The 26,109-nt window shown below is 44.4% G+C and overlaps 1 protein-coding gene across 5 annotated transcripts in view; it reads right to left on the bottom strand.

Annotated features, from left to right (window-relative positions):
* COBL (cordon-bleu WH2 repeat protein) overlaps positions 1-26,109 on the bottom strand; it is a 239,104-nt gene that overhangs the window by 53,811 nt on the left and 159,184 nt on the right. For 4 of the 5 annotated variants that reach the window (XM_048511299.1, XM_048511297.1, XM_048511300.1 and 1 more), the window contains 2 exons: positions 13,536-13,674; positions 9,962-10,129 (listed from right to left, as the gene is read on the bottom strand). In XM_048511299.1, coding sequence (XP_048367256.1) covers positions 9,962-10,129; positions 13,536-13,674 — 307 coding nt within the window. The remainder of the gene's footprint in view (positions 1-9,961; positions 10,130-13,535; positions 13,675-26,109) is intronic. The other variant, XM_048511302.1, reaches the window with a different exon arrangement.

The raw sequence follows: 26,109 nt of genomic DNA, 5'->3' as shown, positions 1-26,109 counted from the left end.
TCTTTCAGTCAGGTCACTGCCAACATTTTATATGTGAACAGCAATGTTTAATAGCAAGTTACTGAAAAAAGGATATAAAATTGTCGGAAAACATGTTGCATTCACAGCACAGAAGGATACCAGTTTGGTGCAATATATTAAACCATTCTGAAGATTTTTTTTCTACTTCTTAATAAAGGTGGAGTAACTAAATCAAAAAGTAGAAACAATTTCCATTTTGAATGCTTATGGAAGGTAACGATGATGCCTGCATGCACATTATGCATGCTTACCAATCTGTTATAACTTGTCTTCACACCTTAGCTGTGAGAACACTTTTTTTTTAATATACATGAAACGGATCCACGATGCAATTCTGCAAAAAGTTCCAGCTATCCCAACCGAAGGAGAGAAATTACATAAACACAAAACAAAACATTTAACACCTACAACCCTTTGAGAGGATAATTTGACTCTGGGTGTGTACATCATTCCAGCTCATAAAACCCATGCTTCAGGGTTTTAAAAAAGTTATGTTTTTTTTTTAAGTGTATGGACATTTCAGTGAGAATAATCTCCCCCATTTTGTTAAGATCGGCTTTTTTTTTAGAACGGGGGTGGTTCTGTTAAAAGGTTAAAATCATTTATATACTGTATTGCTCTTGAAAATCATATAAAGTGAATGTTGAGGAATTGGATTTTTTTAAAATCACTGTTTGCTACTGATATATAAATATCATACATAAATATCAAGCACCTTATAGCATATTTATAAAATCACAACAAAATAATTCAAGGCAGTAATAGTTTGAAAAGTAGAAAAGACTATTAATGAATGTACTTGAACTCTGTGTTCTATATTATGTCTTAAGTTGTGTTTTCCTGATTAGGGGAACCATCGAAAGGCATCTTGTAGTTTAATTGTAGTTCAACTGCCAGTTCATCTAGACGGCACACAATAATGTGAGTAAAAGAACATCCCACACACGGGTGCTGTGTGGTTTCCGGGCTGTATGGCCGTGTTCTAGCAGCATTCACTCCTGACGTTTCGCCTGCATCTGTGGCTGGCATCTTCAGAGGATCTGATGTTGGGAAAGCAAGTGGAGCATATATACCTGTTGGAGTGTCCAGGGTGGGTGAAGAAACATTGTCTGTGAGTAACAAAGAAGACAACCAGGTCAATAGTTGAGGGCATCTGAATAGAAGTATGAGTAACAATGAAGTCTATAGCATGGGAGTAACAATGGAGATAGCAAGGTCACTGGTGGGAGCATCTGAATAGAAGTATCCTGGCCTTTGTTTCCTTTGTCCATAGTCATCCGGTGTTTGTGTGGAGTTAGTTAGACACTGTCTTGACTCTAGTATTTTTCAACACTGGCAGCCAAGTTCTGTTCATTTTCATAGTTTCTTCCTTTCCCAACATCAGATCCTCTGAAGATGCCAGCCACAGATGCAGGCGAACCTTCAGGAGAAAATGCTGCTAGAACACGGACATACAGCCCGGAAACCACACAGCACCCAAGTGATTCTGGCCGTGAAAGCCTTCAACAATACATTGAACATCCCATATGTTTTTGAAAAGAGTTACTCTCTAAATCAAAAAGGGGAGAAAGAGAAATTATACAGAAACCATTGTGATTTCACAAAAAATACTGCATATAAGATAAAGCTGAATACCTAAATCAAGCTAAATGCCAGCCTCAAAGAAACATACTGAGAACAATAAAAATTGTAATATCTTGCTCAATGTACTCGTCAGTCCAGGGAAGAACACATCACATGAATGTGAATGAACGGTAGTTGAATGTATTCGTTGTTTTCTCAATAAAGGTGCATGAGTTCAGAAGAGAAAAGTAGAGGAGGGAGGGAATGCCATCGTGGCAGCAAGGATTTTTCCAGCAGGGGGGAAGGAAGGCGACAAAAGAGTCAGGATTTCAGAGGCAACAGGAAGTTTCAGAAGTAAGGAAGTCAAAGGCAGAGGCAAGGTCTGTCAGACGCGCTTGGCACGTGAAGGGAATGATGCACAACAATAAACTGTGGGGAGAAAAATAAGAGCAATGACCAAAAAAAGCTGAGCAAAAAAATCAAGGTGTTCAATCAGTATCTTCCCTTCATGCATGCAGCTACTACGGACAGAACAGCTGTCATTTTTGGAACACAAAGACAGCCTGTTCTCGGGAACACATTATTATATGCTCAGTGGGTTCCAAACTGAACTGGTTTCCAAGTGCGAATGTCCATAATGATGGACAAGCTCCTCTGAAAGTTCGGTGGATTCTGAACAGGGCAAATATAACAGGTATAGAGTTCAATACAAACTGGTTTTTTTTGGGGGGGGGGGAGATTTCACACAGGTCCCACCCCCAAACTGAGTTTGCCCCATTTTATTTCCCTCAGGATTTTCGAAAAATTGCTAAACCAACTATTCTTTTACAAAGTCCTGGGTTGGAGCCACTCCCGCACGAACGGCTGGGCAGGAGGCACTTTATTTCCCTCCCTTCCACCGTGACGTCCAGAGTCAGGGAGAATCCGCCTGCCACAGCAATACGTTCATTATTGCCCTGCTGTTGCAGGGAGGTCCCATTTTCTTTTTCGAAAACTTTGCATGTTGCACATGCGTAGCTACGCAGGCACAGGACATATCATGGGACATCGGCATGGCTGTGGGGGTTCGTTTGTGCGTTCCTCCATAGCTATACGTATGTGGGAAAGGAATTAAAAAAAACAGATGCATCTCCATGCAAAGGTGCGACAGCAACCTGGATTGTTCCCATGGGCTCCCATTGCTGCCTGCAAGGCATGCACGTGAACGGGGGAAAAGAACACAGGTTCCTTTATAACGACTGCACCCCGTGGTACATTTGCTGAGCAGAACCCACCTTTGCTTGCCTTCCATCCTCTACCAACCTTCCACGCCACTGAAGTCACAGGGGGGCTCTGGGTGTAGTCTAAGGGTACCTCTACATCAGGGGTGGCCAACCTATGGTGCTCCAGATGTTCATGGACTACAACTCCCATCAGCCCCTGCCAGCATGGCCAATTGGCTATGGGAATTGTAGTCCATGAACATCTGGAGCACCATAGGTTGGCCACCCCTACTCTACATGATATATGTGATATTAGCCAGGTTGGGCTCAGCCACAAACACTATGGGGGACTTACCTTAATAAAATCACTGGGCATCCAGTGCAACTTGGAGCACAGGATTCCTCCTTCCTTCTCTCCTGCGTCATTTTGAAATTAGAAGCTGTCACTGGGAAGCCCTCTTTGGTCCTTTCCTGGACTCCATGTTTCCCTGACCACAGTATCCTAGGATGCGTGGAGCCCAAGGAAGGGGCAAACACCCCCCCCCCCCCCCCCCGGCTGGATCTGCTAGGGAAAACACCACAGGAATGGAAGTGGAAGCCCTTTTGAGCGACCTCACTATCTTGCTGTTCCTCTGGGTGTCTATGCAAACAGAAGCTGGGATTGTGTGGGTCTCGATGTGTGCACACTAGCAACAGTGTCCTTCCATAGGATAGCCACCAAAACAGAGGCTGCGTAGAGCATCTCATGAACCAGAAGGGGGTGCTCTGGATATGGATCGCTGATCTAGGGCAACAGGGAAAGCTAACAAGCTGGTATGCAGCAATATATAATTTAATTAACCAAGACATTTCCCAATGGCTTGTTGAAGCCTAAGCATCTGTTGACACCAGTTAAGCATCTGATAATGGGGGGGGGGGGGGGAGAGAATAACAGAGGTGAAAGAAATTAGCCTCCTTAAATTCCCATGAGAATAATGCATCCTTGAGGTGGAACATTTGGGAGGAAGGATGGGATTCCTAAATATTCCTCTTTGGGGGCACTTCTTCACATGCACCCAGTTTTGTTTTGTTTTTTACTTTAGAGTATATCTGTACTTCAGACTGTATGGTCTGTGCAGCTGAGTATAAAAAATGAAGGGAGGGAAATTGGGGATATTAACCTTCTTACAGCATATAAATATCCTTGAGAAGAGATGTAAGATGCATGTCCCTTGCTCCTCATCTGCAGACAATACACATTGGCCTAGGCAGAGTTTGGATATCTGACATTTCTATGCATGGGGTGAGACTTGTTAGCAGACTTGTTAGCAGCTCATAGCAAGATCCTCGAAGGATCTGAACATCTGTACAGTGGAAAGGCCAGTGTGCCCATTGAGGAAAAATTCCAACTGGAGGCTAGACTACTGTAACATGTTGTACCTGGGTCTCCCCTCAAAATCAACTTGAAAACTCCAAGTGTGCCAGACTGCAATCCATCCAATATGCAATGCCACATCACAACAGCCTTTTACGTGCCCTTACCAGAAAGCAAGTCCTACTGAATGCAGTGCAGATTACATCTAAGTCAAAAAGCCATGTCAAGCTGTTCAGTAATTCAGATTTCCACAAACCATGCATTCAACAAACTACTAAAACCTCTATAAAATGCATGTTTATTCAAACACAGATAAAACCATATTAGTGAATTAAAGTGTGTGTACGTTGGGTGGGTGGACATGATACGTAATGTTGGGATAGGGAAAGTATTCGATGGGGCATTTTAATTTAGAGATTGCGAATACAAATAATTTATATTTTTATGTAAAACTAAGTTATTGTTTTAATTTAAATGTTTTAACTGCATGTATCTCTGTATTGTTATAGCCAATGGCTCAAACAATCAATACTTGACTTGACTTGACTATTCAGTTTAGAAAAAAGGTGACTGAGAGGGGGTGATTACAGAGATTTATAAAATTATGCATTTGGTGGAGAAAGTGGATACAGAAAACTTGTTCTCCCATCACAGATTCAGGACAGACACTACGAAGTACTTCTTTACGTAATGAGTAATGAAATACGTAGTAGAATTCACTGCCAGGAGATGTAGTTGTAGCCATGAGCACAGATGTTCTGAAGAGGGGATTAGACAGATTAATGGAGAAAAAGTCCACCAATGGCACTAACCATGGTTAGCTACTAACCGTGGTTAGTTAGTAGCCATATAAAAAGGAAGCAAACCTCTGAATACCAAGGGTAGGAAACAACCTCAAGCGACAGCTGTGGTCTATCAACTGTGACCTGCAAGGCGACTTGTGAAACAGAATGCTGGACTAAATGGACCATTGATCTGATCCAGCAGGGCTCTTTCTATATTTACATAAAACACGTGCCTAGTTATTTAGGGGCTCAAACTTAAAACAGAAAAGTTCACTTATGGAGAATAAGCCAACCAAACACTAAAACAGCAAGCCTGCTGCTATTCTCTTTGGGAAGACAATCTTGTCATTAGCACAAAAGAAGCAAAATGACTATGGTGAGCCAGTATGCCTTAACAGGATACAACAACTTGGCCAGACGTTCATTGGTCATGATCATGGATTTGCACCAAAGGTTCATATCCTCTGGGTTTTGCAGAGTCTGATGTCAAGGGCTCAAGTGGCCTTTATAATTTATGTATTGTCGAAGGCTTTCACGGCTGGATTCAACTGGTTCTGGAGGGTTTTCTGGGCTGTGTGGCCGTGGTCTGGTGGATTTTGTTCCTAACGTTTCGCCTGCATCTGTGGCTGGCATCTTCAGAGGTGTCTATAAGAGAAAAGTCTGTTTTTCACTGTGTCTAAGTGAGAAGGGAAAGTTTAGTATGATGTATGGACATGGGACATGGATAATATACCACACTCAACTTTCCCTTCTCACTTAGACACAGTGAGAAACAGACTTTTCTCTGTGATACACCTCTGAAGATGCCAGCCACAGATGCAGGCGAAACGTTAGGAACAAAATCCACCAGACCACGGCCACACAGCCCGGAAAACCCTCCAGAACCAGTTTATAATTTATGTTTAAGAGCTTGCCCTTATAACTACAGAATTACCAACACAGGATTATGTCCACACACATTAAGCTTCTCTATCGTGCACACAGCATGCAGGACTGACATGAACAGGCCCGAATAGTCCACCACCGCTGTAAGTCACCACACGTAGTTCCAAAGCTAACATGCCTAACCAACTCCAAAAATGGCAAATTCATGCAGTTGCCACAGTCCCCAAACCAGTAAAGGGTCCACGGCCCTAATGGGATTGCTGTTTTCGGTTTGCCCAGAACATTCAAGAACTTGTAATTTGCATATGCCTCTCACAGGTTAGCAAAGGGTGCCTTTCACAAAGACCCCAACATTGTCCATTCAGCATTACAGCAACACAGCCGTAATCTATTTTGCATAGTTTCATATTGCTTAACCTGGGAATACTGTCACCCTTCTGCATGAGAAGGCACCTTCCCTTCTCACACACACAATTAGATTAGATACATAGGTGTCAAACTTGTGGCCCTCCAGATGTTATGGACTACAGTTCCCATCATCCCCTGCCACCATGATGCTGGCAGGGGATGATGGGAACTGTAGTTCATAACATCTGGAGGGCCATGAGTTTGACACCTATGGATTAGAATATCCAGTATGCAGAGGCGTACGGCCTATTGGGACATGGGATCATCCATGTCCCTGGGCGCATGCCTTTTGGTCACGTGGGGGGCGGAGCTGGGCGCCCCTGTGATCGGAAGGCACGCCCCCGGGACATGCCCCCCCCCCAGTCTCCCTGCAGGCCGGCTCCTGCCGTCCCCAGCCCCCTGTGCACGGATGGGAATGGGGCGAGGGTTTTTTTTTCCCAGATAGAAGAAGAAGAAGAAGTTTGGATTTATATCTCCCCTTTCTCTCCTGTAGGGGCTGACAATCTCCTTGCCCTTCCCTCCTCACAACAAACACTCTTTGAGGTAGGTGGGGCTGAGAGAGCTCTGAGAAGCTGTGACTAGCCCAAGGTCACCCAGCTGGCGTGTGTGGGAGTGTACAGACTAATCTGAATTCTCCAGATAAGCCTCCACAGCTCAGGCAGCAGAGCGGAGAATCAAACTCAGTTCCTCCAGATTAGATACACGAGCTCTTAACCTCCTACGCCACTGCTGTTGTCCCTAGGCACCATTTCCTCCAATACACCCCTGCCAGTATGAACACTCCACTTGTCGGACCACGGCAAGAAAGTGCTCAAATCTTCCTAACATGGTCACCAGAACTCCTCATTTTTCCCAAATAAGAATGAACATGATCATATTGTGACTGTACCTCAGTTAAATAAATGAAGGTGGTCATTGTGAGGATCAAGGCAAAAGTCCAAACAGGCTCAAAATTTATTCAGCTGAGATTTCTTCCCAGGAAGTAATATTTGAAACACCTCAGAGGTGATTTCTGGATAGTGTCAAAAGTCCACTGGCAAATTCCCCTCAATCCAAGTTTTGAGAGCTGCTGACTTTTTCAAAAACATAGATTTGATTCTTAGGGTTTCGGGCTTTAGTTTGAATGCACACCTGAATACACGCAAAGCACTGCGATTATTTCTAAATCAGATAAAGGTTTTATGTGGGATCACATCTGGAGAGAAATTTGACAGAAAAGGGGCCTGTGTGACAGATACTGAACAATCCGCTCTTGCTGCTAACACGTGAGACTCAATTCATAGGATGCTTTGGAATATGCTGCCACAGGAGGTGGTGATGGCCACTAACCTGGATAGCTTTAAAAAGGGCTTGGACAGTTTTATGGAGAAGTCGATCTATGGCTACCAATCTTGATCCTCCTTGATCTCAGATTGCAAATGCCTTAGCAGACCAGGTGCTCAGGAGCAGCAGCAGCAGAAGGCCATTGCTTTCACATCCTGCATGTGAGCTCCCAAAGGCACCTGGTGGGCCACTGCGAGTAGCAGAATGCTGGACTAGATGGACTCTGGTCTGATCCAGCAGGCTAGTTCTTATGTTCTTATGTTTTCAGCAATCCTTCAGTACATCAAATAAGTCACCGAGCATCTTCCCTGTATTAAACCTGTACCCAGCAACACAACTTTAAACAGCCAACCGCAACCTGACATGACTTGTTTGTGGGGTTCTTCCATGTTTAAAATTCCCTCCGTGTGAGACAATCAAATCCCAACCCAACAAGACTGGATTTTGAAAGCCACAGAATATGCAGAGATGGCTAGGCTGACGGTGTTTACGAGAGACAAGAATACGGACAATTTTCGCAAAGACTGAAATCCTTTGCGGACTACTTATTGAAAACATATATAAACAGAGAAATAATGGCAGGTTTCAAGACTTCAATGAAAACAGCGTATTGGACTAAAGTAGTTTTATAAGGAGGACTAAAAATGAAAAAATGCAGATATTAACTATAAGCACGGAACTAGATTCACATTCAGACCCATAGTGAGGTAGATGGAAGTCACCATATATAGGTGTAGAGATATATGTATGCCTTTTTAATTTTTTATTTAGTATTATTACTGTAGGGGGAAGGGTGAGAAGACCAGACTGAGATCTTTTATTTTTCTTTCTTTATACGTGTTGTTCAGATGTGCAAAATGAATAAAAATTAGGATGTTAGACCTCCGTCTACATCTCTTTACCTAACCCCTCCCCGCTCCTGAAATGATTCTATGTTGCAGCCCAACTTCTGTAGTTAAATGGCTCTGGATCAGGGGTCTGCAACCTGTGGCTCTCCAGATATTTATGGACTACAATTCCCATCAGCCTCTGCCAGCATGGTCAATTGGAGCCCCTGCCAGCATGGGGCCCCTGCCAATTGGCCATGCTGGCAGGGGCTGATGGGAATTGTAGTCCATGAACATCTGGAGAGCCACAGGTTGCAGACCTCTGCTCTGGGTGAACAACTTGAAACTGAATCTTGACAAGATGGAGGTATTACCAATGGTGGGATCCAGCAGGTTTGCACCACTTTGGAAGAACCGGTTGTTAAAATGGTGCTTGTAAACAATCAGTTGTTAAAATATTTGAATCCCACTACCGGAACTGGCTGTTAAATTATTTGAATCCCACCACTGGGTATTACCCACTGGGAAGATTGAGGTCTTGGGGGTCTTTGTCCTTCCCCCTTTTGATGGGGTCCAGCTGAAACTTGCTAACTCAGTTAAGAGCCTTGGGGCTATACTGGGTGCAGAATTGTATGGCTGTGTTCCAGTAGTATTCCAGCTTGTATGGCCGTGTTCCAGTAGTATTTCCTCCTGACGTTTAGCCTGCATCTGTGGCTGGCCCCTTCAGAAGTTGCCATGGAAGATGCCAGCCACAGATGCAGGTGAAACGTCAGGAGAAAATGCTGCTGGAACACAGCCACGGTTGGCTTATGGCAGCCCTGTAGGGTTTTCAAAGCAAGTGGGGGGGGGGGAGGGTTGTCATTGCCGACCTTTGATAGCAACCCTGGGCTTCATTGGTGGTCTCCCATCCACATACTAACCAGGGGCAATCCAAGATCTGATGAGATCAGGCTAGCCCGGGCTAGATTGCTGCTTGTTGTGAAAACCCTGAGGATTTTGCATGACAGAGCAGCAACGAATCGGGTGGAATTAACTCTTCTTCCTCCTCGGCTGCCTGCTTGTTTCATGCACTTGAACAAGAGTTATCCAGCACATGACGGGCAGGGTTTTAGAGATCCATGAAAAAAAAAATTAGCTCAAAACAGGCTGCTAATGTTTGGGAGCCTCTGCAATGGGTTGAACATGGGCCGCTGAGTTCTGTGTCTCAAAAGAGAACTTTTGCGAGAGACTGGCTGCAAAGTGAATCGAAAGGGTTAGAAAACACACCTAAGTTAATGTGGAACAAACCGAAACGAAATCAACAACACCGTTTCAGCACAAACTGCACAATTCAGCGTTCTTTGCAAGCATTATCTTTGCGAGTGTTATCTTTGCAAGACAGAAATGATAGTCATTAGAAAAAAAAAGTCCATGCGACTCAATCTATGCCATTAGTTCAAGTTAATAAAGAAAGCACTGAGCAACACAGAAAGGAAATAGGGCGGAAAAGAAAATACATGTATGGCTGGAAAGAGGATAGAGGAAAGTCTGGAAAAGGACTCCACTCCTGGTGCGAAAGCGAAGAACAAAAAAACCACAATGATTCAAACATACATTTAGGTACCAGCTCGGTTGTGTCTGTACCATCTGTTCCATTGTACAGTACAGCTGGGTCCATATCTGAGTCAGGAGGAGGGTATGGTGGGGGTGGGGGGATCACTAACTGGGGTGGGCCACGCGTGCTGCCTCTAGGAGGCTTTTGTGGCACAAGCCGTCCATCACCTATGGGGGAATCAATTAGAATTCACTAGTTACTGAAACATCAAATTAATTGTCGGCTGTTCAAGCTTCATTTTAATGCACCTAAGCATCACCCTCCCAAAACCACTGTTCGCTGACTGTTTGGAAACAGGGTTGTCTCATCATATCCCAGTTACTGGCGCCGAAGAGACCGGCATTATTCATATATGTGAACGATTCTGCTGAAGACGTATAAGCCAATCCAGGTATTTTTTCGCAGTGCGCTGCTATGCAGAATTAGTCTAGCTCAGTGATGGCGAACTTTCTCGAGACCGAGTGCCCAAATTGCAACCCAAAACTCAGTTATTTACCGCAAAGTGCCAACACGGCAATTTAACCTGAATACTGAGGTTTTAGTTTAGAAAAAAACTAAAATGGTTGGCTCCAAGGCGCGCATTACATTGGTGAAGCAACCATGCAATGCTTCAAATGGGTGAATCACAACTCTAGGAGGGTTTACTCAGAACCAAGCCCCATTGCTAGAAACCGAGCTTACTCCCAGGTAAAGGATTGTGCCCTGGTCAGTCTAGATGTGTGTGTGTGGGGGGGTATTTTCCACCCCCCACGTGACGAACTCTGTGCACGCGTGCCCACAGAAAGGGCTCTGAGTGCCGCCTCTGGCACCCGTGCCATAGGTTCGCCACCACTGGTCTAGCTCAAGCCCTACGTTGGAGTAACTCTGCACAAGATTGTACGGCAAGTCTCCGAAATCATAAAAGATCACCATGTCATGTGTAAATGCTTACTTGAAAACATCTTTGGGGTGGGGGTGGGGTTGAGCAGTCTGGTCAGGGCTGGAGAAGTGACCATCAAAACGACACTTGATCGTATTTTGTTGTTCTTTCTCCTACTTAATTATTTGAATATTTATGCCTCAACTTTCCCTTGTGGCTCAAGGCAGTTTGCACGCTAACCTTTGTTAGCCCTTCAGGGGTTGGGCGGTCTACAAAATCTAATTAAATAAATGAAATGAAACAAAAGATGCCCTCACCCTTTCAGAGCCAAAAGGATTGTATATGGACCCCTTAATGTACTCTCACAAGAAACTCAGGAGACAGCCTGAGAGAACGCCGCTGCTGAGCAGAGGATTTGAACTGATATTTTCCAGGGTCAGCCTGGAGATTTTTTCTACTATATCATGTCTGGACTACCAGACATAGTTGGCTCTCGTCCACCAAAGCTGTCCCAGACAGTGGCACAAAATTATCATGCTGTAGCTAAGAACTCTCAATGTTGCTTCAAGAAGCGCAGTCATGACAGCCAGAATTAAAGAGACTACTTTTTTGAAAACTGTCCTCCACCACATTAAGTTCTTCTCAGAGGACGGAAATAAAGATGGCGACCGTGCAGGGCATGTCACGGATTAACGGACCCCTGCCGCCATTTCAGTCCTGGGGCATTAAATGTAAAACACTGGGTGACTGCCATTATAAAAAATAAGCCAAGAGGTTTCTCCTAAAACAGGGAGGCATTTGTAATGAAAGCCGCTAGACTTGACGGTGCGTTCATTTATATTATCAAATATACCTGTCTTAGGTGCTTTATGAAACCTGAGGCCAAAAGCACAAAATTAAGTCTGAAATGCATCCAAGAACCTTTAAGATGGTTCTCTTCATGTGCTGGTTAATTGCTTTGGAAGCACAGGAGTTCCCACATGTTTTAGGATCCCATCAAAAGTGAGTTTGTTAAGATCTGCCAAGCATGGTGCCAGGTGATGTCAGTAAGATTTTTCCCTCCTGCGCAAAGTTTGTTCATAACCTGAAAGGTTATTTTTTTTTCAAACTGGATTTATTATGTTATGATTTGCAGACACCTGATAACTGTCCAACTGTACATACTCAAAACAAATCCCCCATGAGTGATTAATATGGCTGGACATGCTTGTAGAATTGTTGTGCTGGGTGCAGGAGAACACACAAAGATCGAAAGGGTTCTGATGGTTGCAACCAAAGGTCTATCTAGTCCTGCATCTACTCTATCTAGTGCCAGATGCACACAACTAAGGCACAAAGGCCACAGATATCCTAAGGCGGAGCACAGCCCTGCCAGCATTATCCCCATATTGTAGATGGAGGCTTGAGCTGAGGCTAGTAGAGAGTTCCTTGCATATGGCCCTCTACTGAGTTTGTGGTTGAGATAAGCTTCCAAAATATAAATGTTGAAAATTTCCACACTGCTTTTCCCATTGCTACAAAAAAAAACAACCCTGCAAAATGATATATGGCAATGGGAAAAATTAATATAATAATGATAAATTAATTCTCATAATATCCAAAATACTATTATAATCATCAGTAAAAGTAGCATTAAATAACAATTATGCAACATTTGCATGTGCTTCCTGCCACTGTTGGTCACGGAAATCATCATGGAAGAAAGAGATCAGTTCTCTGTGAGATTAGACCGCACAAGGAATATAATATTTCTTCCTAGTTTAGTGCATTGTATTTTTTCCTTGTTCTGTAATCTTAATGTAAATGGAAGAGGACTGAAGGATCGAAAAAAGCCTTTTGGGGAAAAACAACCGTGATCCAGCTACATTTAAAACTTTTAAATCCCATTGATTTCACTGAGAGAGTGAAAATAAACTCTCCAGTGAAATCAATGCATCTCCAGAGGGCTTAGCTTTGTACAGTTCTTATCCCAATCCATGCAGATGTTAGAATTTTAACCTGTTAAAGAAAGCTGGCTTTTCTCTTGACCGAACGCTCCACAAATTCAAGGCTTGGTTCAAGGCCCAAATTCAAGGCCCAAATTAAGCTCTTCAAAGTCTTGCGTTGCATTTTATGTTGGAAACCAGTCCTTGATCAGAGATGAGTAGAGAGACCAATAATGGCGTGGCGTACTACTTTAGAGCAGGGGGATTCTAATGTGGAGAAGGGAGTTTGATTCCCCACTCCACCACATGAACAGCAGACTCTTATCAGGTGAAATGGATTTGTTTCCCTACTCCTACACATTCCTGCTGGGTGACCTGGGGCTGGTCATAGTTCTCTCAGAACTCTCTCAGCCCCACCTACCTCACAAGGTGTCAGTTGTGGGGACAGGAAGGGAAAGGGGTTTGTAAGCCCCTCCGAGTCTCCTTACAGGACAGAAAGAAGGGGTATAAATCCAAATCCCACTTCTTGATGGTCTTGAAATGTTATTACCTGGGAAAATATCACACGTTCCAGATACCACTTCCAACATTTTCCATCTGTTAACATGAAATATGAACAGCTATTTTTATTTCCAGACGTTCATTCTGTTATATTGGTCCATTTTTCCAGGTTATATTGTTTCAGGGGGCGGGGTGGGGTATTTTAATGATTCTCTGGGTTCTCTGCGCAGCTTGCTGGTCAGCACGATGCACATGCAATCGGGGCAAAGGAAACAGAGCGCTTCTTACCAACTGTGCTTTGCCTCTTATCCTCCGTTTCCTCTATCCTGTTTGGCATCGGAAGAGTCGGCGGAGTCGGCGGAGTCGGCGGAGGGGGTGCGCGTCTCTTTTTCTTCTGTAATTCATTCTGTGATGAACTTGGAGACATCTGCCAACGAGATGAAGAGATTTGCAGTGCTATGCATATGACGAGCATAACTACTTTCAGCCTTTTTAAAAAGCTGCATTTCTACATTAATTTCAGCGCCGAACACAGAGCTGGAGTTTTATTGATTTATTGGCTCAATTTAATATACCGCCCATCCCTAGAGGGCTCTGGGCGGTGTACAATACACCTATTAAAACTATATCTCACCAAAGAAAATTACCTATTCCGTGAAATGTCAATAAGACAGCAAACGGAAAAAAAAACAGTGGAAAAAGGGGAAGGTAGAGAGCTGCTTTGTCCCCAGTTTCATATTTCCCTGTTCGTTTACCTTTTTAAAGATATAAACAATATTTGGCAACAGGAAGAAGCACGAAAACCGTTATTTCAGTTTTAAAGTGCACTTTGAGCCCTTGGCCTTGTATAACAACAGTGCATAAAGCAGATCAAGACCCTGGAAGAAATTCTTGTGCTGTTTCCTTGTGGGAATGTTACAGAAATAAGCGGTTTCCTTTCCCCCATCCGGAGGTGCACATGTGTTCCACAGAGGGGATGGTTCTTCCATTGTGCTGCAGGAAAAGACCAAACCGTAGCCTGGGACATTACCCTCCCTCCCTCCTAAATTTTATCATCTGAAGAAGGGGGGATGAATCATTGCAGTGGTGGGATCCAAAAATTTTAGTAACAGGTTCCCATGGTAGTGGGATTCAAACTGTGGCGTAGCGCCAATGGGGCTGGGTGCAGCACAATGGGGGCGTGGCCGGCTTTCCGGGGGTGGGGCATTCCTGGGTGGGGCTGTGGCAAGGACGCAGCCGCTGCCCCGGTCCTTGGGCAGGAAACGAATGCACGAAGACGCAGGCTGCCACGCACGCCGGTCCACCTCCTGCTAGACTGCTTCATGTTCTGCGTGCTACTGCTGAGAGGAGGGGTGTAACTAAGGCAAAAATCACGTGGCAAAATCACCAATTAGTAACCCCCTCTCGGCACGCACAAATAATTAGTAACCTACTCTCGGGAACCTGTGAGAACCTGCTGGATCCCACCTCTGGATGAATGGAAGTGTAAGGTACATCTGTTACTGGCCATGACAGCAGCAATGCACACCATCCTGGATACACATTATAGAACTTTGACAAGTATTGTAGAATTAGCCATTCGATGCATATGAATACAGGCAATATATTTTCTGCTCGGAGCAAAGAGTGGACACGGGGCCAAAGAAACTAACAATTTCATCCCATTCACTTTGGAAACACATCACGAAGGGAAGCCGTGTTAGTCTGTCTGTAGAAGCAGAAAAGAGTGACAGTCCAGTAAAAGACAAACAATATTTCTGGTAGGGTATAAGCTTCTGTGAGCTGCAGCTCCCTTTTTTAGATACCGCTAGAATGTGAGTCTGCCCGTTTGTAAGAAGAACTGTCCCTAAGCAGGTATGTGATTGGAAAGGCCAGAATGAACTGAGGTACAACTTGCTACAAGACAAGCCCAAAGAAAAGGTGAACAGAACATCTCTGGTGGTCACATATGGCTCACCACTCCAGCCAATCCAATGTATTATTAATGACCCACAACTAGCACTGGATTGTGACATGTCCCCTGCTAAGACACTGGGGTGTGTGTGTGTGTGACCCTTTCCTGTTTATAAACAGCCTGCTAACCTAAAACAACTTCTTGCTTGCAACGATAAACTTAACAGCAGTATGGACTCTGCTACCAAGGCCTGCCACAAACGGTGGGCCAACTTTGTGCTCATATAGATTCTAGCAACACCATCACTGGACCCAGTGATTTCATCCATATTCTGCCACCATAGTCCTCTATCCATGAATGTATTGCAGCAATGGAGCATCAGCTTGGCTTTCTAGGCAATGGATAACACATCCCTCTCCCCTTCTTCCAATACTCTCATCCCCTTTAATATGCATATTTCTACAACCTTGCACAAGAGGGTGTAAAAAATCACAAGAAATAGAGGAGCACCTTTTTGTGGATATTTTGACGGTGCAGAAATGGCCTAAGATTCCTATCTCACTGTCAACGCTGATTTCTTCTCGCCTGCTACTTCTCTGTATAGCACACCAAAACCAATCATACCTACTATTATCATTTACCTACTATTGACATTTACATGCGATTGCCAGTAAGTCTAAACTTACTCTTTGCTTAAGGACAGAAGGACTCACATTCTAGCTGTATATGACGAAGTGAGCGGTGACTCATGAAAGTCCATAACCTGCCAGGAATGATGCTGGTCTCTAAGGTGCTAATGGACTTTGTTCTTTTCTACATATTCACTTTCAATCGAGTGATATCAAAGAGATTTGCTGCGATTCGGATGCGTTTCACATATTATGAGGTCTCGAATCAGAGTTTGCAACCAAATATTCGGGGAAGTAGCAGCCGCTGCTGTACAATTAATGTGCTTATGATCATGTACTGACTACGTTCATATGCTCAGCTTTTGGCACAGACTTAAATCGCCTTAGATATATCACTAAAATTCATAGTAGGGAGAACGGCCCAGATTTTACTGGTCTGTGCTTAAGACTGTACATTTTAACTTATTTTCAGCATGTGATATTCTGTTGTTTCATAGATAACTGGCTTATGTCCAGTCATCCCTGGTGATCAATGGGGTCACAGTCAAATCGCACTCACATCCAGCTTATCATGTACAGGGGGGAAAATTACTTTTTAAGTTTTGAAGAAAAGGATAAAGACTGCAAATTCACCATTTTAGTAGTGGGAGATTGGTCAACCAATCCTACGTCCCTTTCATATCTTATTATACTGTTAGCTAAGTGTTGGACATTCATAAACATGAAGAAGTTGAAGAGGTTATTTTAAAAAAACAACGTCTATAAAAAATGTCTATAGTTCATGACTGGGTCACGGGGTTGGCGAAACATGGTTTGCTTATGTCAACCTTGGTAATTCTACAAGGGTAAACGTAAATGGCAAAAACACAAAGAACATTGTGTTTCTGTTTCACATTTCCGTACAGCAAAACAATACAAGTTGAAAATAATTTGTTATGGCTGGCTGCTTCTTTTATAAAGAAATCAAGCCTTAACAATATTATCTGAAGCAATTTCCCTCCGACCTTCGTAACGAACAGCCCTCACTGCGTGCAACAGATGATTTGTGATACTCAGCAGTTCATTTTGGGCAGCATTTTGAAGACGCCTGAAGTTATTCAGCAGCTTTCCAAGCAACAGCACTTTGAAGATCCTTTCTAAAAAAAATCTGTTTTGTGTGGTGGGACGCATCACCTTTTAAGGTGTCCATCTTAACATTTAAAGCGATTGCTACAAACGTGCGCAATGTACTGGGCACACTCATCCGTGACCCACGACTGACGGCATCTCCATGTTAAGTGTACCCTCGGTAGCAAATCTGAGTTTGCTGCCATGTTAACACAGGAACCGATCCACAAACCGGCCCATGTAGTCTCCAGCTAGTAAAGACTGAATGGGCACTTCACCTATTTTACTAGTGTGGCCACATTTTGCTGAAAAGGCAATTTCATGTCATGACAATGCATTAGTTCTCAAACCATTTCAAAGCACTTCTTGCAGCCAACACCACCTATTGGGACTCTTTAGTTTGGAGAGGAGACGTCTGAGGCGGGATATGACTGAAGTCTATAAAATTATGCATGGGGTAGAAAATGTGGACAGAGAGAAATTTTTCTTCTCACAATTTCTCTTCTCACAATACTAGAACCAGGGGGCAGACATTGAAAATGCTGGGGGGAAGAATTGGGACTAATAAAAGGAAACACTTCTTCACGCAACGTGTGACTGGTGTTTGGAATATGTTGCCACAGGAGGTGGTGATGGCCACTCACCTGGATAGCTTTAAAAGGGGCTTGGACAGATTTATGGAGGAGAAGTCGATCTATGGCTACCAACCTTGATCCTCCTTGATCTGAGATTGCAAATGCCTTAGCAGACCAGGTGCTCAGGAGCAGCAGCAGCAGAAGGCCCTTGCTTTCACATCCTGCATGTGAGCTCCCAAAGGCACCTGGTGGGCCACTGCGAGTAGCAGAGTGCTGGACTAGATGGACTGTGCTCTGATCCAGCAGGCTAGTTCTTATGTTCTTATGTTCTTATTAGGCAGGTAAGCTCAAAGCAGAGTTGTATGTGAGCGGCCAGCTTTTACAGGTGGAAACACAGCCCATCCAGCCAGGGCATGGAATCAGAGGACAGAGAAGACCTTCAGCTGCCACCGATGCCGCAGGAGATATTCTTAGTCCTCACCACCACTCTGCCACAAGCTGCCTCCTCTCTTCTTCTGAAGCAGATGATCTGCCAATACTTTTTCAAAAGGGGAAGAAGCCATCGGTCTTCTCTCTGCTGGAAGGTTTGCACATCAACCGTTCAAGGTGGCCTCCCTGCCCCAGAAAGGCCTGCCTGGTAATTTGAGAATCTAAGGGATAATGTCACAGATTCACACAAATAAATGAAATACGGTACATGTTTTCCAAAAGCAGAACTGGCCCAAATTTGATTTGGAGGCAAAAATGAAGTTTCCCATGGCCACCCAAAATACAGAAGCATATTGTAACCAGGGTAGGAGAACAGTGACATTTCATTACAGGAAGCACTCATTTATATAGCAGATTTCCAACTACAAGATTGTTTAAATCAGGGCTGGTTCCAGGTCAGTGATATGCATAAGCATACGCATAAGCATAAGCATTTATTGTCATTGTGCACGCACAACGAAATTTACAGCAGCATTCCTTGATGCACACAATTTCAGACTCATACCCCATCCTCACTTTCCCCTTCCTCCACCCACCCCTACACAGATCCAAGCACATCAACACGAAGCCGCAGAGTTCAGCATAGCCACAGCTCTAGAGTAGAAGCTGTCTCTAAGCCTCTTTGTCCTAGTTTTGATAAACCTGTATCGTCTGCCGGATGGTAACAGTTCAAAAAGAGAGTGTGCTGGATGAGACGGATCTCTCAGAATATTTTGGGCTTTCTTTAGGCTTCGGGAATTATAGAGTTCTTCCAAGGAGGGGAGAGGGCAGCCGATAATCCTCTGTGCAGTAGTGATCACCCTTTGGAGCGCCTTCCTATCTGCCCCTGTGCAACTGGAGAACCATACACAGATGCAGTAGGTCAAGACACTTTCTATAGCACAGCGGTAAAAGGATACCAGGAGTTTCCATTCAGTTGTTGTTTCCTTAAAAGTCTGGTTGTGGGCAGGGATTTCTTGGACAGGGAAGGAACACTAGGCCCTGCCAAAAGGACTGGGTCCCATCCCAACAGCGGCCTCCAGTGCCATACTGGGCTTAAATGGCACCTGGGAACATGACTGCCTCCCCCCCCCCAGCTCAGCTCCCCATGCCTCACTTATGGGAACCAGTAGGGAGGCCGGTGGAGGGTGGGGCTCAGGGGAGGCAGCTCAGATGGGTACCATGACAGCAGGTTGGCTCCTAAGCTGGCCTGCACTACAAGCCCCCCTGCCCCCCCCCAGCCTCCCTGCAGGCCGGCTTCTGCTCTCTACAGGCCTTGGGGAGGGCAGGAGCTGGCCTTCAGGGAGGCCGGGGGGGGGGCCTAGGCGGCATGCAGTTTAGGTACATGCCATTGCCTCATGTGGGACGGGGGGTGCCCGGTGCTCCCCCATGTGACAAAACAGAGTGCACCTGGGGCCCTGGTGTAACTCATATCAAATGTGCTGATATCATGAAGGTGGAATTGTTTACTGTAGGTGTCACCAAAAAGAAATAACCATGAGGTACAGCTACAAAATGACGTTCCTAAAATAGAGAAAGACTAAAAATGCTCCTCTGTGAAGATATAGGTTACTCAGAAGGGTGACCAATCAAAATAATATAAAGAATGTCCCACTTAAAGTTGTCTGTCCCCTATTGTGAAACATTTATCCATCAGTTGTATGCTACTAATTGTGTATTACTAATTCTTTGTGTTTGTGATTGACTTCACAAGGACTACATAGGGTAGGAAAGTAGGGCTTTAAAAACAACTTTTAAACAAATAAATAATAATAGATGCCGAAAAGTCAGACACAGGAGGAATGCACAGTCCTATTCAAAAGCTAGATATTAAACATATTATCAACTTAGGGTAGATATAGCAAGTGGCTTGGAGCCTGAAGTAAATCCCTGCCAACAGAAGGAGTTTCCATCAGCTGAATGGGACTTCCTCACCACTCTCCCCACCCTACTGCGGCTCAAAATGCCCCCCATGCTACTCCTGGGGTGCCAGGAGATACTGGGGAACAGATTGAGGGGTAATTTGGAGGTCTGCAGTGGGAGGGGGGATCCTCTTCCCTGAAAAGTGCCATTACCAGATGTAACCGTAGCTTGTAGAAAGCACATCCAGCAATCATGGTGGACAGGGAAGAATGAGAGAAAGAGAGGGAGGGAGGGAGGGAGGGAGGGAGGGAGGGAGAGGGAGAAGAAGTGACCGGAAGGAAGGAACCCCTGAAAGTACCATTCTGGGTAACAAAGGGGCAGAATGGACAAAGATGAAGTCCCGTAACTACCGCTAGACCAGTGATGGCGAACGTTTTCGAGACCGAGTGCCCAAATTGCAACCCAAAACCCACTCATTTATCGCAAAGTGCCAACACGGCAATTTAACCTGTATACTGAGGTTTTAGTCCTGCATGCACCTGCTGCTCTGCCTTGTGCTGCTCCAGTGCCTCCACCCCACCCCTCTGCCTCTGCCTCGCCCACTCAAGCAGGGGCCAGCCTGCTCTAGCCTCCAGCAAGTCCCGGGCGCACCACTCTGTGCCTCTCTAGCAACTCTTCCTGCTCTTCCCCCCCTCGAGCATCAGCCACCTGGAGCACAGGAACCAGGCCTGCCAGCCGAGTCCTCCCTGCTCGCTGCAGGGCATTGTGCCCAGTGGCCCAGGCCAGCCTAGATGTGTGTGTGTGGGGGGGGTGATTTTCGCCCCCCACATGATGAACTCTGTGTGCGTGTGCCCACAGAGAAGGCTGTGAGTGCCACCTCTGGCCCCCGTGCCATAGGTTCGCCACCACTGCGCTAGACAAAACCTCTAATGCCCTTCCCTCAGATTTCACACTCTGTGTTAGAAATAAGTGGTTATCGCACAGGCTGTTCCTTCCAACAGATCGCTCTAAAGCAAAACAACAATAACCCGATACTGTTGCGCCAGCTCCAACCGAAACAACATTATTTCACTCTGCACAGCCAATCTGATTTCCCGTGACCAATCAGAAGCCCTGCTGGGCAAGGACCCCACCCACTTTCTAAAAGCATTCGGCGGTGGCTAGGAAAGGTGTTGGTGGGCACCCTGCTGGGGACCCCTGCAGTAGGACCGACAGTGCAACTAAAAGAAACCCACCCGATATTCATTTGTCTACCAGCCCCCAATACGTCGGCCGAATGTGTCAGACAGGAAATGATATCCATAAACAAACTGCCTCTGTCCAGTGACTAAAATAGCTGCGACTTCCTCTCTGTGCAAAATCTCATTATTAATTGCAAGATTATTTCCATCCAAGGAAGTCGCTTTGCAACACCACATATTTTCACACGCACTGAAATGTGTGGACTCCACAGGTCTGCGGATGTTTGTTTTGGCAAGAAACAGAATTCCGCTTCTTTTGTTTTTTGTAAATAACAGTGAGATACTCCATTCTGATGCCTTCAGTTAGGAAAAGGAATTAGACACAAAGCATGTGGAAAACCTCCAATAAATGGGATACTTCAATTTGAAGTCATGGTACAAAAAAAAAATTGGGGTAAACCTCTTTACTGGACAAAATATGTGTAGGAATACATGGTTCTGTTTCCTTATGTTCACACACAATTGATTAGATTAACTAAAGGGAGGACAATGCGCTGGAAAAACTTAGGTTTTAATTTACCATCAACCAGATTTGAACAGCTTCTGGTACAGTGTAAAATCTCTGCTACATTTTCACAAAGTGTTTGGTTCAATTTCACATTTACAATGGATGAAGTCAAATGCACGTAAAACACAGCGAAATTAAACAAAATGTTTACACACTATCATGGATTGTGCGGCACATGCTCACATATGAAAACATACCCTAGATCCAGATCAGTATCACACAACTGTGACTGCAAGGAATTTCCAAAAACAGAAGTAATCACTAGGCCCAGGGATACAGCAGAAGGGATTTATTATTATTAGAAAGTAATAAGCCTACATAAGTTTTAAATATTTAAGTATTATTTGATAAGTATTAAGTACTTCGGGGATGGGGCGGTTTAGAAGTCCAAAATAAATAAATAAAATAAAGTAAGAATGTAGGTTTAGGAAAATTATGCCACGGAGTGTTCGGTGTAGTGTAGTTTAGCTAAAAAGTTCCTTTAGTATTAAATGCAATCCTTCTGAGATTTCTGTATGTCCACATAGAAATGTGCTTTTGACCTAAAGCAACTGAGGCCCCTTCCGCACACACAAAATAATGCGTTTTCAAACCACTTTCACAACTAATTTAATTTAAAAAGTAATAAAACCCCAAGACCAGATGGTCTAACAGATATCTACTACAAAAAATGATTAAAATAATAGTGCCTAGATGGGAAAAAATATTTCAAAATGTATACGTGGGCAGTGTCAGGACCTCGGGTGCACCGTGGCCGGCTACAGTATTTTATTTTATTTTATTTATTTTTTGGTCTTATAGACCGCCCAACCCCCGAAGGGCTCTGGGCGGTGAACAACATTAAAATAACAGGTACAGAATAAACTATAAATAATTTAAGTTAAAAATGCAGCAGTTAATAAACGACAGACAGCAGTGCCCGTAACAATTCCTACTAAACTAAACTCTCCCAAAGGGAGAAAAAGAGTGGCCCATATATGGTAGTGGGCCCAAAGGGGGGAGGCGGGGGCACCCATCAGCGGCTGGATGCTCCAAAAGCCCGGCGGAACAACTCCGTCTTGCAGGCCCTGCGGAACTCACCAAGATCCCGCAGGGCCCGGACAGTTGGAGGAAGAGTGTTCCACCAGGCAGGGGCCAGGGCTGTAAAGGTCCTGGCCCGCGTGGAGGCCAGCCGCATCATAGAGAGGCCAGGGACTACCAGCAAATTTGATCTCATGGACTCATTTCCCAGCTGGGGATAATGAATGGGTCGATTCTGAACATGTTCAAGCCCCTCGCTTAGTGAAGGCGTTTCACCGGGCTCACCCCGATCACCCGGGGTGGGGGAGGTCTTAAGGGGGGTGGAATGTCAGGACCATGCCTGTCAGTGCCTGGATGTCTTGCTGTGTGAGAATTGCAAATGTTTTCCTGTAAATGCTTTCCTGTTTCCCGCTTCCCTTCCAGGCAACCTCCTGGCACCAGCTCATCTGCGAGAAGGTGTAAACGGTTCCCAGGTTCTTTGAAGCACTGTAGTGCAAATGTTGTAGAAACTATAAGGGACATTTGGTTTGGGGCAAAACGGGCGGGGTTTTTTTTTGAAGGATATAGGTCCTGGATCTGAGCTCTCTAGCTCAGATCCTGCTTTCTATTGTTACTCTATGCGTTGCAAGAAAAAAATTGCTTTAGGACTTTCCTACGGTCTCTGTTATTTCCACGTTCGAGAGTCTGACAGGAGGAAAGGTTCCAGAATCATGGCAGGAAGCAAGAATTACATTAATACCAAAAGAGAAACCAGATACACCAGAAGTAGGAAAATTCAGACCAATTTCCCTGCTAAATATTGATTATAAAATTTTTGCAAGTATATTGTCAAATAGAATAAAAGAATATTTAAAAGACTTCATAGGGCAAGATCAAGCTGGTTTTCTACCTGGAAGACAAACAAAGAATAACATCAGAACTAACCCCCTACCTTCTGAAGTTCAGCAGTGGTGTAGTGGTTAAGAGCAGGTGTACTCTAATCTAGAGGAACCGGGTTTGATTCCCTGCTCTGCTGCTTGAGCTGTGGAGGCTTATCTGGAGAATTCAGATTAGCCTGTACGCTCCAACGCACGCCAGTTGGGTGACCTTGGGCTAGTCACAGTTCTTCGGAGCTCTCTCAGCCCCACCTACCTCGCAGGGTGTTTCTTGTGAGGGGGGAAGGGGTCAGTGCCTGGATGTCTTGCTGTGTGGGAATTGCAAATGTTTTCCTGTAACTGCTTTCCTGTTTCCCTCTTCCCTTCCAGGCAACCTCCTGGCGCCAGCTCATCTGCGAGAAGGTATAAACGGTTCCCAGGTTCTTTGAAGCGCTGTAGTGCAAATGTTGTAGAAACTGTAAGGGACATTTGGTGTGGGGCGAAACGGGGGGGTTGTAAGCCCCTTTGAGTCTCCTTGCAGGAGAGAAAGGGGGGATATAAATCCAACTTTTCTTCTTCTTGTGGTGAACTTTGGCAGCATTAGCTGACCCGGGCCGACCCTAACAGAGCCAGCAAAATATCCCATTTTCTAGTCGGGTATTTTGGATTAAGAGTGTACGAAACTGCAAGTTTCTGCCTTACGAGGCTATCGAAATTCTAGTACTCCAATTATGCTCACATTTCAAATAAACACTGTTCAAATTCCTCAAACCAGCGAGGTTCCTAGCTGCTACTGGAAAAGCATCTGTCCTCAATCTAAAGCTGGTTAAACCACACAGTTGGGAAAGTCCCTCATATGCGCATTCTGTCCCACACATGGCTTGACTTGCGCAGGACAGGTGGGTGGAGTGCTGACTGTTATTATGAGGCGCGCTCACGTCCCAGATTTTAGCTAAGCTGTTAAGATGTCATGCTTGCTTATTTTTCTGCTATTCATGTTAACCAGACATATCGAATTCCAGCTGTTTGTGTAGAGCTACGGCTTGGAGACCCTGCTAATTGAGTCAGTGAGGCCCAAGTATCTTTATATTATGATCTCAGAACTGTTACAAGAGTGGTTGAAAATAGGAAGGGAAAAGGCAGAAGTAATTATCAAGGGAAAGGAAGGGCTTGAAGGAAACGGAAAAATATTGTTGGGAGTGCTTTCTGCAATTGTACTTTTATAAATGTGACTGGGGCGGTGCAAAAACAAACGCTGAACCTCAAGAGACAATGGGTGTGAGTCAGGATAAGAAATGTGGAAAATAGACACCCCGCACATCACACAGAATTATATAATATGCAAGACAGAACATGTCCTGAGATGACATTCTTCAAATATGTTCAAGAAGGCAATTCCCAAAAACAGCAGACATTAATACAAACCACACCAATTCCAAGCTGTCGGATTTTTGCTGCTGTCTGCATTCATGCTCTGATTAGGGTAAAGAATATTTCGGGGTCCATGTATACATACATCTCTCCTTTCCAACTAATTTATTTAGTCCTGTTTCCATGGTCGATTCCCCACTCACCATTAGATGTGTGCTCGTCACTCCAAATATCCAGGTTTCCTGCAGCATTACCCACTACTCCAGCCACGAAAACAGATTCACCCTGTTTCTGCCGCTCCCCCTGCCCCCCAGAGTGTCTGTTTTTGGAACCTCAATGCATGTACAACTTTTTAAAAAACACACACCAAAAACACACAACTTTTTAAAAAACACACACCAAAAACACACACCAAGTGGGGAACCTCGGAGGTGAATCCGGAATTGAATTCCCCACCACTGATAGTGACACGGAGCCTTTTGCCCAATCAGCGTTCGATGCGCACGCAGCCCCTTTTTTTTCCCGTGGAGTCGAGATCGACATTGATTTGAGGCAACATAGAGCCAGTGACATAGCAATGCAAGGGAGCAGTAACCTTGCATTCACTTAAAGCCTAGTATTTATCCCCTTCAGCTAGTAAGGTCCTTGTGGCTCAGGTGGCTAACCTTTGTGCTGCAGTATAAAAGGTTGGCAGTTCTAGCCCAGCTAGAGACAAGTAATTTTTTTTTAATCCATGTATGAAGGAATTGGGGACGATTTTTGAACAGGACAAGTTTTTTGTTGTCTATATTTATCTATTTATTGCAGAACCGTACAGCTCAATCAGGCTGAACCTAAGCAGCGTCCCATGGCCACAAATCTAACTTCTGAACAGAAAGCAAAGAGATCTCTTTGGAAGGGGACGCTGCTGGTTTTCGAAATGGGGTGCTAACACTTTCACTCGGCTTAACCTTGGCTGGACTGTTCTCATATTAACAGCACCATCTGAGTGCAAATAAACTCTCCACATTTCTTTCTAGAACAGGAAAGCGTAAAAGTGATTCAGGTGCCAACTGCAAGTATGACTACAATACAAATTTAAACAAGGTTTGAGCTTGTTTGATTGTTGTGGTTTTCAATAATGAGACTGCAGTTCTTCCAACAGGCTAGAGACCACTGACAAAGGTTTCTCAGCACTGGACAAAACTTATTATTATTATTATTATTATTATTATTATTATTATTATTATTATTATTATTATTATTATTATTATTATTATTATTATTTATTGGGTTTATAAACCGCCCTCCCCTGAAGGGCTCAGGGAGGTGAACAATATATAATAGAGCACA

The sequence above is a fragment of the Sphaerodactylus townsendi genome, linkage group LG11 (genome assembly GCF_021028975.2).
Source record: "Sphaerodactylus townsendi isolate TG3544 linkage group LG11, MPM_Stown_v2.3, whole genome shotgun sequence".
In the NCBI taxonomy this organism is placed as follows: Eukaryota; Metazoa; Chordata; class Lepidosauria; order Squamata; family Sphaerodactylidae; genus Sphaerodactylus; species Sphaerodactylus townsendi.
Note: the sequence above shows the minus strand (reverse complement) of the source record. Positions and strands in the feature narration are given on the sequence as shown.